The sequence below is a fragment of the Malania oleifera genome, chromosome 2, assembly GCF_029873635.1.
Source record: "Malania oleifera isolate guangnan ecotype guangnan chromosome 2, ASM2987363v1, whole genome shotgun sequence".
Taxonomy (NCBI): domain Eukaryota; kingdom Viridiplantae; phylum Streptophyta; class Magnoliopsida; order Santalales; family Ximeniaceae; genus Malania; species Malania oleifera.
Genome location: NC_080418.1, coordinates 92475261 through 92489299, shown reverse-complemented (window position 1 = coordinate 92489299; position 14039 = coordinate 92475261). Strand labels below are relative to the sequence as shown.

Genomic DNA, 14039 nt, shown 5'->3' with positions numbered 1-14039 from the left:
TTAATTTGACAATTTTAGTATATATATATATAAAATATAAATAAAGATAAAATGTGTGAGCTAATAGTTTATATTAGTTTTATAATTTTAATTATGTAAATATAAAGAAAGGTGTCTGGGAGGAGAGTTATTGAGGGAGAGTAATCACATAGAGAGAGAACAGCAAAAGGTATGATATAATAAAATCCATTATAGTAGTACTAGAGAGAGAAGTTTAAAAAGTAAACAAAAAAAAAAAAAACAATAACACCCATATGGGGCCTCCTTGCTTCCTCCATCCCCTGACAGTGAGTCAATATCATACTTCACAAGAGAGAGAAGAGAGAGCCCCGTACAACCACCAACACATTTGAGAGAGAGAGAGAGAGAGAGAGAGAGAGGGGATAAAAATAAGACAAAAAAGAAAACTCAGTGGTATTATCTTTTATAGGGTAAATTTATAAGATCTGTGGATTAAAATGGACAATATCTTATTAGAATTAGGTCCGTATTGTTGTATTTTATATTAGAACTATACCGGATATTATCATGTGAGTGGATGTTATTGTAACGACGATTGAACGAGAAAGCCTATCACAGTCCTATAAGGAATGTGTGTAGGAGAGATTTTAAGCTTATAATAATGGTTAAACTCCAACTATGTGAGACCGTTTTTATTGGATAAATTGATGATATCTCATTAGAGTTGGGTCAGGAATGTTTCACTTGGCTTATTTATTGGTGGCTTGCCTTCCGCTTTCCAGGTGCGTGCCACCGCTAGCAGCACTAACGCATATGTATAAAAGGTCGCTCATGGGGCGCTCATTATTTCTGTATGCTTTGATCGGATAGGAGGGAACTGTCCGCGTCTCTGTGGGCCTTGTTTCTTTTCTAGTGTTTTTGGGCTGAATCAGAGCACTCGTTCTGTTTTGATGCCAGGGAGTTGAGTTCAGACTTCAGAATGGTGAGGAAGCACGGATGGCAACTACCTGCTCACACCTTTCAGGTTTCTTTCGTGCTTTAATTTTTCAGTCCAAGTCCCTGCTAGGGTTTGTTGATAGTAGATAGGAATCCACAGTTCGCTCGCGGCTATTCACTGCCATTTGAATCGTCCATTTCTGTGGAAACGATTATGGTATGTGTTGGCTTATGATTGTATTTCTGGGTTTTCCTTGTTCGCGTAAATCCAGCTGATGTCTGGATGCAGCTTACTTCTTGTATTCTCTCTCTCCATGTTTTTGTTTTTTTTCGTCAGTCCATTTCCTGTTCGATCGCCAACAAGTAGGAGGAAAAATAAAAGTCTACGCCATTCAGCGGCGTTACTTCTCAGAGACTTGGATAAAAGAAAATGCAGCACTTGCAATCGTTTTCCTTATTCTTTCTTCTGTTAGCAAACAGAGGGTTTGGATTTTGTCTTTATAATGGGATTTTTTTTTTTGATTTTTGTAATGCATTGATGGTATTTGCCCTGGAGTTGATAAATTCTGTAGCTTTGTTCTTTTGTTGTGATTTGCTGTTTTCAAGTGGTCTTAGAAATATTATTGGCATGTTTGGGCCATGAAATTGTTTTTCTTTTGATAGGACACCCGCATTTATGTAATTGGGGGAAACCTTGTCCATAAGATAGATTAATCCTTTAAGCACTTGCCAAGTGTCGCATTTTTTGTGGATTTTGATAATGGGCATCTTCTTTTCTTGATGGGAAAAAAGCAAGCTTGTTGCTGGACCTTGTTTTGACAGTGTGGAGTAGCTGGATTCAGGTTTATGTTTTTGGAATGAATGGAACCTCGATAGTAGGTGGTACCGTGATGCTTCTTCTCTGATGGAAGCAATTATAATGTAGGCCAACTGCTCGTTTCAAACATTTTTCAATTAAAAGAGATTTTACTGTATATAATTAGTTCTTTCAACAATTTTATTGGTAAGTCTTACTCTTGGAATTGGAAATTGATCTTGAACCTAAAATCACTTGAGGAGAAATTCAGCTTTTGAAGCTTCCATTAGTCTGTTTTTATATCAGTGGTTATTCCAAATAAGTTGTCAAATATGAGCATAGAAAGTAATTTTCTATTGTGAAATCATTTTTATACCAACGCTATCCCATATGGGCTCTAATTTCTATAGTGTGCACTAGAACCGCAATACCGGACATTGATGCCCTTACTTTTGTTTGTAAAGCATTTTTGGTTTGATATATAGTTCAAATTCAGATATATTTTTTGAAAACAGTTGAAATTGGGATATCTTGAATCTAAAGAAAATAGTTTTTAAGCTGGATTTTATTAATCCTATAACTCAGTTGGGACAGGAAAATTTTTGTTCAACATCAAACTTAAGGTTTCACTGAACTTGATTCACTCTGATATTATTGTGGTCGTGCACTCTGCTTTTCTTTTTTTTTTTTGGTGATAAAGCATATGGTACCTTTTACACATACAAGAGTACAGCACTCATACATGTATAAATTTAAGCAGATAGTTGGGATGAGGGTTTGCAGATTGGACTGAAGTGAAATGCCTTTAACAAACTAATAGGAGCTGGGAGCTGATCTTAATGTGAAGGACTTGTATTCATTATGAAAGGCAATGAAAGAAAGAAAATATGGAAGAGAACAACAATCCTTTAAGGGTCTAGCAGACATAGGATGTTTAGTGCTTGGGTGTTAAAGAAGTAGGTCTGCAACTTGTGGAGGTTTGTTGAGGTTAAAGCTTGTCCCAAGCCCAACTGAGGTTTGAACAAGTTGATCATGGTCTAACTGCTCCTTCCCTAAGACCAGGAGATTGATCAATCTGGGCTTAGTTTCAGTGTGGATTATGTTGTTCCAATTAGTAGTGGAAAAAAAACCTTTGTCACATTTTTTACGGATCTCATCTTTTTTATACTCATGTAGAACAATTTTTGAAGCCATGATATCAAGCATTGTCTTACAAAGAAAAGTGTTGGAATAGTAGTGTAAATATGAAGAATGGGTTAAAGAAAAGTGGGGATGGATAGTTCTTGTACACAAGATTATGGAAGAAGTTAGACCATAAGAGTCCTAGTAAGAAAACTCATAAAACAAGCTCAATTTTATTCCAAATTTCAGTGTCTACAAGAGGGGCATCACTGAGCTATATTTAAACCCATACTTTAAGAAGAGCTTCTAAAGTAACTGTGTAGCTAAACATAAGAATGATTTATTTTATCCTGTACCAACATTTGGTGATTGGGAATAGGCATGCCCTTTCACCCCTATCCCCTTCTACCATTCCTTCATCAAAACCTTAAACCCTTCTGCCTTAATCCACATGTTTTCAAGGCGAAAAGGTGTTGGGCCACCTCGTAAACCCCCTGCCTCCAGTCAAATAGGGCGATTATTGGATATGGCATAGGCAGAAATTTTTGTACACCATGGAAAAAATGCTCCTTTCATTCAACAGAAACCAAGGACTATTCTTGCACATGTGGGTTCATCCCTGAAATCTGACCTGGTGAATACTCCTCTGGGCAGGGGCTGATGCAGCCAGGAATTACATTAATGAACTCCAAAAAATCCCTCTTATCTGATGTCTCGACTTTCCCCCTTATCACCTCTCTCTGATGGGGATAGAGAACCATATTGAAATCTTCCCCCGGCATCCGGAAAGCACAGTGAGGATCTTCATTGTGCTTCCTGAATAAGCAACTAATATCCTGCTAATCAATGATAGCTGTCTTACACATATCACACTCCTTCAGCTGGGTACTATTAGCCTGTAAATACGGGAAATTTGCTCTCCCTAAACCCCAAGATGTCTCAGATTTCATTTTATTCTCCTGAATGCACGCAATATCTGCTGTCTAATTTCTCATATAATACTTGACCAGAGTCTTCTTATCAGGAATGGTATCCCCCTAATGTTTCAGGAAACAATTTTCATCATATTTTCACAATGGACCCCCTCCCTTTCCCCGTTTCTATCATAACTAATTGGCTGATTGCAAACTCTAATGCCTTCAGCTCCCTCTTTTCCCCTTTATTCTCTCTTTTCTTCATTTTATATATTCAAAGGGCTTGAAGTCCCTATCCTCAAATCTTTTGGAGAAAACTCCCAAGACCCGCTGTCTATCTTCACCTTTTTTAAGTGCATGTAACTTTCCATTTTGTGTTGAAAATATGGGTTTTGAGCCACCTCCAAAAGGTTCCATACTATCCTGTCGACAGTGCAAGGGGATGTACTGTCTCCAGATTTTTGGGGATTATTGCAAAGCAATTGTCATCTTCTTTTGGAACATCCCCTCCTCCTTGACTGAGCCTGGACCGGATTGAGCTTTCTTCCCCATTTGTCAAATCTTGATTCAGAGGCCCCATTCTTTCCTCTGATCTCATAATTGGAGCCCCAGACAGATCTCCCATTTCTTCCTCATTTCCTGATTTGAGATTTGCGGGCTGGGTTTTGACATTTGAGCCCCTGATGCCTTGACTCCATCTCAGAGCCCCCTTAATGTGTCAATGTCCTAGTTGAAATGAAATCCCTAATATTTTTCCCCTTACTTGTCATGAACTTGGGTCAGCCTTATTGTTAAAACAGTGATTTGTTATGCTTCTTCTAACCCCTGTAAAAGCTTTAGACTGGTCTAAAGCATAACTTGGGCTTTCTTCCTTTGGAAAGCACAATTTTTTGTATCCTGATTCAAGAACATTCTCCCATTTCATTTGGTTTGAGCCCAAGCTTTTCCCGAACTCCTTAAAGCCCAAAAAATTTGAGGTTTTGATGGCAATGACTGACATTCAAACTTGAAATAAAGCGTCTTGGTTTGGATTCTCCTCCTTGTCCTTGGTGCATGTGTAAGCATGCATTGTCCTCCTTCTTCCTGTGATTCTGGTCTGCAACCCTGGCTGCATAAGAATTTTTTTGTGACCCCAAGATGATCTCCTCTTCCGGATCGGCATCTTGGAATGATCTCAGAAATTGAGATATTAAACTCTTTCTTGAATATTCTTTTCCCATCTTCCTTCTTCTTTCCCATCTACCCCATCCTCCTTAGTCTGTCCCTACAATTGGCACCTTTCTCCCCATGTTTCTCTGTATTCTGCTCCTTTACTAGAAAAAACTAAGCAGCAGGTCTCTAAAAATTTTCCTCCAACATTTAGCTTCAAAAGCCTCCTGAAAGATTTGCATCCGTTACCCCCTTCCTCTAACCAACAGTAATTGTAAAAATTTGCCATTCGCATTCCTCTTTCAAGCATGGAAGTGAGTATGATCTTTCTTTGTCATTTTCCTGAAACAAGATTCATAACAACTGGCATGCTGCAAATCCTCCCATGCTTCATTCATCCACTTGAACTCTTCAAAATCCAGATACTTTGAAGTCTCTATTTCACTCATTTTTCATTGAAAGGCATCCTCCGTTCTCCTTCTAGAATGATATCAAACAACTTACTATCTGCCAACATGTACCTTCTTGCATCTCCCCTCATTGTCTCCTGGGAAAAATGGTTTACTGGCCTTTGGAATTGAAACATTGAAATCTCTTGCCATTGGGAAACTGAACAGCATTCCTGAACTTCTTCTCCCAGATCCCCTTTTAGGTGGTATGATGTTTCTGAATATCATTTGGGCATGGTCCATTTTTGTGTGGAATTTGAATGAGCAGGAGACTAATGATCTTATTTTTTTTTTATAGAATGTGTTGGCTTCATTTTGTTTTTCTTTGGAAAGGGATGAAAGGTGTTGGAATTTGTGTGTTTCTAGGATTTTTTCTTGCAAATATTTTTGGCTCATTTGACTCATATTCTTATTGCCCGTCCTAATTCCTTTTCTTGCATTCTTCTAAGGGAAACCAAGATTCCTTTTAAAATTGGGGATTTCACATCACATGGGCCACAATCCTTAAAAGTATCAATGCTAATGATTTGCTTCAGACTAGAAGGCTAAGAGAATTAGTGTATGCGCATTCTTATTGAAGAGGGGAGCCTTGTTCGTATTTTTTCTCACATAATTCTTTTCTTGTGTATTTGGATCAATTTTTTGTTTGGTATTTGTTTGGTAGCATTGGGTTTGATCACCTTCTTTGGAGAGTCTGTGCCTCCATTGTTTCAGGCCTCCAAGAGGGGGCAGGGTAGGAAGGATCTTTGGAAATTTCTATTTTTGTGTTCATTTGGTTTACTTAGCTGGAGTGTAGCGCTAGAATCTTAAAGGCTTCATTTGCTTATGCTAATTTTGGTTTGGACTTTGGTATGGTGGTTTCTCTTGCCTTGCTTTGGTGTTTGCGAATGACTTTTTGCTGGTGTTATTTTTTGGGACTGATATTACTTTTTTGCCGTTGAATTGTGAGGAAATTTATTTAGAAATTTGCAATCTATTATAAATGTGATTAGCCAAAAAATTACTTATTGTACTATACTACTTAAAACGAGCACTTATTTTCAGATTCCGACACAACTAAATAGCAGTTATGACATTTAGAACTTGTCTAGTTTAGCCCTAATTATCTGCACTTATCAAATTCAGCACTTATTTAAAAGAAGCACCATTGATAATTGGTTCCAAAAGATCCAAGTGTGGAGATTGTAGATCTTTGTACCATTTGGTGTTCTTTTGGTTTTTTATCTTTTTATTTTTTTGTTCCTTCTATTATTGCAGAACATGTATCCTATTTGTATCATAACTCTTTCTTGTCTTAATAAATTCTTTGTTTTTATAAAAATAATGCATAAAGCCTTATTCTAATTACATCATTTTTTTTGTTCCCACTCATGTAGTCCAAAACTAAAATAGTTTTCCCATATCTTTATGCTGATTTCCATTCACTAAATGTTGCCTCGGGGGTTGTTTGTTTTGCAGGATTTTTCAGTATCACCAGTAATGTGATGCCCGTGGTATCTCATTCCCATGTTTGATTTGGGATGGGAAAGTGGCATGGTAGCAATGTCACATTCCCTAGGAATGAGATTACCACAAAACATGGGAACTCCATTGCCATGCTCCCTCACGGGTATCTTTCAATGGGACCTCATTCCCATGGGCATCCTATATATGCCTTCAATATCTAGTACTATTTGACACTATTATTATGCAATAAATTGTTAAAATATTAAACATAGAAGGAAAATAAAATGAAAGTAATATTATTATATGTTGGATTTTTTTAGTTATTACAAGGATTTTAGAGAATCAATTCGGTTTTATGCTTGGGAAAAAGCTATTTATCTTTTAAGAATATTAATGGAAAATTTTAGGGAACAGAAGAGGGACTCGCATATGTTTTTTATTGACCTAGAGAAAGCATATGATAGAGTGCCTAGTGAAGTTCTTTGGTGGTTTTAGAAAAGAAGGGGGTTTGCAGTAGATATATTGAGGTCTCTAAGGATATGTATAATAGAGTAGTGACAAGTGTTAGAATTCTAGGAGGGGAATTTAGAGATTTTCCAATCACAATAGGTGTACATCAAGGTTTCACTTGAGTCCTTATATTTTTACTTTAGTGATTGATGAACTTACTATGAATATTCAAAACAAGATCCCTTAGTGTATGTTGTTTGCAGATGATATTGTGTTGATTGATGAAAGTAGGAGTGGAGCAGAATCTAAGTTAGAACTTTGGCGAACCGAATTAGAGTCCAAAGGTTTTAGGATAAGTAGGAATATATGAAATGTAATTTTGGTAACATAAGGAGGAAAAGTGGAGAGAAGATTAAACTTAATAATCAAGAAATTATTAGCACTAATAGATTTCGATTTCTATTAAGCAAGCAGAAGGGGAAATTGAAGATGTAATATTTAGAATTAAAGCAAGTTGGTTAAAATGGAGGAGTAAATTAGGTGTGTTGTGTGATTGTAGAATACCCTCAAAATTAAAAGGAAAATTTTATAATACGGCTATAAGGTCGGCTATGCTTTATGGTTTAGAATGTTGGACAACTAAGAAACAATATGTACAAAAAGTAAAAGTTTCCAAAATGTGAATATTAAGGTGGATGAGTGGTATAATATTAAAAGATAAACTAAGGAACGAGCATATACGCAATAATTTAGGCATAGCAACGATTGAAGACAAGATAAGTGAGGGGTGACTTAGATGGTTTGAGCATTGAAATGGAGGCCTTGTAGAGTACCTATGAGGAGGAGTGAGTTTTTGTTTTTGGCATGAAAAGTGGTAGAGGTAGGCCTAAAATAACTTGGAATGAGATAGTGAGGAAGGATTTAATAGCCCTTAATTTAGTAGAGGAAAATGCTCTCGATTGGGTGAATTGGAGAAAAAGAATTCACGTAGTCGACCCAATCTAGTGAGACTTAAGGCTTCTTGTTGTTGTATGATCGTTGAAATTTTAGGACATAGGTTTAATTTGGTACACATTCATAGCAAGATTTTGTGCTAAAAAAATATGATTATTCTTCATATATTGTTCCATAGACATGTCAAGGGTTTAATGGTAATCTTTTAAAATGTTTGTCAGGATTCTCGCAATGAACCAAACACTAAAATAAGCATCCTATGCGGATTCCCATGAATCATATAATGTGAACTAAACAAAAATTTTCCCATGAGGCAGGTATCCCATCACGAGATCAAAAATATTCCTATGGAATTGTTATGATTTGATTAAAATGATGACCTAACTTGAAGATAGGTCTCTCCCTCTATTTATAATACAAATTAAATACATTCTAATGACAATAATACCCTTACTAACTCTCACTAATTAACATACTAACACACTCAATAATAATACTAAAAGACATATATAACCTCTAACATTCCCCTTAAAGTTGGAGCATAAATGTCATAAGCTCCTAGCTTGTTACAAATGAATTTCACACGAGCAACTCCCCAATGCTTTGGTAAACAAATCAGCAAGCTGCATGTTCAACTTCACATAAGCGGTTGTAATAAGCTTCTGCACAAGTTTCTCCCGAACAAAGTGGCAATCAACTTCAATATGCTTCATCCACTCATGAAAGATTGGGTTGGAGGCAATATGAAGAGCAGCTTGATTATCACATGTAAACTTCATAGCTTGAGAATGCAAAAAAGCCTAATTCATCCAACATGTTCTTCAACTAGACAAGTCCACAGGTAGTGTGAGCCATAGCTTTATATTTTGATTCAGCATTTGACCTTGCCACCATAGTTTGTTTCTTACTTTTCCAAGAAACCAAATCACCACCAACTAAGATATAGTACTCGGTGGTGGATCTCTGATCGGAAGGCAATCCAGCCCAATCTACATCTGTATATCCATGGATATAATTGTGATCTTGATCACAATATAAAAGACCTCTCCCAGGTGTGCCTTTGAGATATCTCATAGATGCGAATTACTGCATCCCAATGACTTGTCTCTGGAGAATCTAGAAATTAACTCACAACATGTTGTAAAAGATACATTCGACTGAGTAACTGTGAGATAATTCAACTTTAGAACAAGTCTTCTGTATTGTCCAGGATTAGGTAGCAAATTACCCATTTCCGACATTAACTTCTTGTTAGGATCCATGAGTGTATCAATCGGTTTAGATCCCAACAAGCCAGTTTCATCCAACAAATCATGAACATACTTCCTCTATGACACAACAGGTTCGATACGAGATTTAGATACTTCTATAACCAAGAAGTATTTCAATAGTCCCAAATCTTTGGTCTGAAACTTATTATGTAGAAAAAGTTCTCTGAATACCTTTATCATCGTCACTTGTAATAACAATATCATCCACATTAACAATAAGAAGGATTCTACCCAATGAAGTTTGACGATAAAAATCAGATGATCCATAGCACACCCTCAAAGAACAAACTCAAGTACTACAACAATGAAATGACGAAACCATGCTCTGGGAGAATGTTTTAAACCATATAAAGCCTTCTTGGGTTGACACACTAAGCAAGAAGGCATTTTTTAAATCTAGTTGATGCAAAGGCTAGTGACATGTATTGGCCAAGGAGATGAACAGACGTATTGATGTAAGTTTGGCAACCGGAGAAAAAGTATCAGAATAATCTAGACCATACACTTGAGTGTACCCTTTAGAAACAAGACGGGCCTTTAGACGAGCCACAGAACTATCAGGGTTGACTTTCACAATATAAACGCTGACGACCAACCATAGACTTGTCAAGAGGAAGAGGCACCAAGTCCTAAGTGTCATTGTCATGTAAAGCATTCATCTCTTCAATAATAGCATCCCTTAACCTTGAATGGTTGAAGGTTTTAGAAACAGATTTAGGAAGGGTAGTAGATGATAGAGCAGTTAGAAAACAATAATAGGAGGGTGATAAGGAGTCATAAGAAACATGGTTGGAAATAAGGTGTTGAGTACATGTGCGTTTACCTTTCCGAACAGCAGTAGGAGGATCAACATCATGGGAAGCATGATCATCAGACGAGAAACCAAAGGCGTGACAGCAGAAGCTAGAGGGGAATATCTTTCTTGGAGTCGCTGTCGTGAATACACCTGCAAATTAAAATGATCAAGATGATGAGAAGGAATCGAACTACATGGAGACTTAGATGGTTGATTGGGCAAAGACAACAACGTAGAATCTGGAAGACTAGGCAAAGGAAGAGACTCATTGAGTTTAGAAGTGCTCAATGGCTGGGTGTAGTAAGGTGTAGACTCAAAGAAGGTAATATCGGGAGAAACAAAGAAGCGATGCAACATGGTACTATAACAACGATATCTCTTGAGTATATGAGTAAGCCCAGAAAGATACATTTTATAGCACGAGGATCCAACTTATCCAACCTAGGAGTTAGTAGATGAACAAAGGACACAACCCATATATAAGGAGGAAAAAAAATAAAGGTGAATTAGGAAAGGTAATGGAGTAGGGAATTTTACTACTAAGAACAGGGGATGACATTCTATTGATCAGATAACAAGAAGTAAGTACAACATCACTCCAAAACACTTTAGGTACAAACATTTGATAAAGTAAAGTGCGAGTGATTTCAAGAAGATGTATATTTTTCTGCTTTGCGATCCCATTTTGTTGAGGAGTGTGGGCACAAGATGATTGATGAATAATACCAAACTGAGTCATATAAGTAGTGAATTGTGCACTGAAAAAATATTTCGCTTTATCACTTCGAAATATTCAAATTGGCAAACCAAATTAAGTCTTTATTTCAAAACAAAAGGCACAAAATGCATGAAACAACTCAGAACAATCTTTTATTTAATATAAGTTACATAACCAAGTCATTCTTGAATAATCATCCACAAAGGTTGCAAAGTATCGGAAACCCAACTTGGACATGACCTTACTAGGACCCTAGACATCTGAAAACTAGGAACAAGACATTTTAACTTTTCCAATGAAGACCCAGGCGACAATGAATTTGGAAAGGTGTGGTAGTAGTAGTGCAGACAGTAAAAGGAGATAGCGGCTCAAAGTGATAGAGTCTACCAGCTTGACACCCTACGCCAATTGTCTTCCTCGTCTTCAAATCCTGAATAATCACAGAATCAGAGAAGAATTCACTGAACAATTCATGGATTTAGTAATTTTTCTAACGGGCATAAGATTGAAAGGAAAATTGGGAATATATAAAACCGAAGGAAGAGCAATAGAAGAAGTGGGATTTACATTCCCAATTCCCTTGACTGCAGTAGTGGATCCATCAGCAAGAGTAACGCAAGGTAAATTGGTAGGATATTGAAGAGCGGAAAAGATTAGGTATACCTATGATATGATCAGTGGCAGCTGAGTCTATGACCCAAGGACTAGGATGAGAAGTACTAGATGACAGACATACTGTATGATTACCTATTTGGGCAAGAGATGTAATGGGAAGAGAAGCTTGTTGTGACACTTGATACTGTTGGAACTTGGAATGCTCTTCCTTTGACATAGAGACAATACGTTGCCCCCTACTCGACCCCATAGGTGTAGAGTCGGTGGTGGCTGTAGTGGCTGCCCCCAAAGGTGCTGACATAGAGACAGTACGTTGCCCCCCACCCGACTCCAAAGGTGAGGAGTTCATTGGTGGCTGCATTGGTTGCCCCCAAAGGTGTGAAGTCAGTGGTGGCTGCTTGGCAACGTGTGAAGGTCTGCTGTGAAGATCCCAACATTGCTTAATAGTATGATTATTCCTTTCACAATGACTGCACTTGCAAGGAGTACCTCGACTTCGTCCGTCTCTACCACTACGACTACTTGAACCACAACGATGACTTTTATGGTTGTTTGGTAGAGAACTAGAATCACTCTATGTAGCAAAGGCTGTCCTCTCGAAGCTAGATGCAAGAGTAGGAGAATGCGTGATAAAGGAAGCACGAAGGACACGAGAATAAACATCAGCAAATGATGGCAGCCTAGCACTACTGAGTATTTGGGACCGAACTGCCTCAAACTCAGGTCTTAAGCCCTAGAACATGAAGAATTGTCATCTGCTTCCTCTGCTTCTACATCTAATGAACGTCGGCAGTTCTAGGTTGCACGACGTTAAGCTTCTCATGAATACGCTTCATTTCTCCAAAATAATCTGCAATGCTCCTATCTCCTCGTTGTAACTTAAAGTACTCCTAGGAATTGGGATGGATCATACATATGTGTATTACTGGAGTATAGAAGTTTGACATAATCCCAAATCTCCTTACATGTATCTAGATGCATACACATCTGTGCAATCTGTGGCTTCATCAAATTCTATAAAAGGGGAACAATCAAGGCATCTCCTGAACCCACACAACTTTTCTCTTCTCATCAGAAGAATCAGATTGGAGCAAGTGGTTATATCTCCCTAATCTTGCTAAAAAATCCAAACAACTTTATATCATTGAACATAGTTCTTTCCATCCAACTTTTGAGTCGTTATTTGCGGCAGCGATGTAGGAAACAATTTTTTTGGGATTCATAGATTTCATCCCAACACTCACAAATCAGCAATGACACCAAAAACAAGAAGAACAATTAAAACTAATTGGGACAATCACAAACTATGTGAAGCACCAACACAATGACAGACAAGGCACCGGCATAACGACGGACAAGGTGAACAACTCACCAGTGGATATAGCGCTGCCACAACACTCAAAAATTAGCAACCACACCAAAAACAAGAAGAACAATCAATAATTGGAACAATCACTAACTATGTAAAGCACCGATGCAACCACGGACGAGGTGAACAACTCGCCAATGGATATAGCATTGCCACAGCCTCACAACTGAACATATGAATGCTGCCAGGGCTCCAAAAAACTCACAAGGAAGCCTTCACAAACCCTGAACAGAAATTAACAGAATACCACGAATACATGGTCAAAAAAGGTTGAATTTTTTAGCAAAGAACTGGCCTAACAGCTTGATAATATTGTCTAGAGAAGGAATCACAGCATGGCAGAAGAAAAAAAAAGAAAAAAGTTGCCAGAACTTCACTCATGCGCTGGCGTGTGGGGGCGCGTGGAGTGCCCTCCGGCAATGTGGTTTTGTGGGGTGGGTTGTTGAGGGGGTCTGATTATGGGTGTATGGATGGTTTTGTGATTTAGTATGGGATGGAGGTGGATCTGGGAATAACAACTGCAGGAATGATGTTCCTCGGCGACGGCTGAGGGAAATACGGTTTAGATAGGATCATGCTCTGATACCATGTTAAGATTTGATTAAAATGAATGACCTAACTTGAAGATATGCCTCTCCCTCTATTTAAAGTACAAATCAAATACATTCTAATGACAATAATACTTTTGCTAACTTTCACTAATTAACATTCTAATGCACTCAATACTTATAATACTAAAAGACATATATAACCTCTAATAGGAATGACATTTTTGGGAATCTCATTCCTAGGAATGAGATTCCTATCTCATGGGAATATTTTTGTATTGTAAGATTCGTATGAATGCACACAGTATGTCTATGTTAGTGTTTGGTTTAACATAGGAATCCTGCTTGCATTTCAAAAGAATGACCATTATACCATTAATTTGTGTATGTACAATGTATAAAGAATAATCATATTTGCAGCACATAAACCTACTGAAGATATATATATAATAACTGAATCCATGTCCTAAAAAATTCACCTTCATAATTTTTTTTTTAAATCAACACTTAATAATTCAATTATTTGAAATAATTTGGGGAAATAT

The 14039-nt window shown here is 37.4% G+C and overlaps 1 protein-coding gene across 4 annotated transcripts in view; it reads left to right on the top strand.

Moving 5' to 3' along the window:
* Positions 1-733: 733 nt before the first annotated feature.
* LOC131149105 (probable protein S-acyltransferase 19) overlaps positions 734-14039 on the top strand; it is a 43372-nt gene continuing 30066 nt past the window's right edge. For 2 of the 4 annotated variants that reach the window (XM_058099204.1, XM_058099203.1), the window contains exon 1: positions 734-985. In XM_058099204.1, the coding sequence (XP_057955187.1) occupies positions 941-985 (45 nt within the window). In that variant the 5' untranslated portion in view covers positions 734-940. The remainder of the gene's footprint in view (positions 986-14039) is intronic. The other 2 variants (XM_058099202.1, XM_058099201.1) reach the window with 2 other exon arrangements.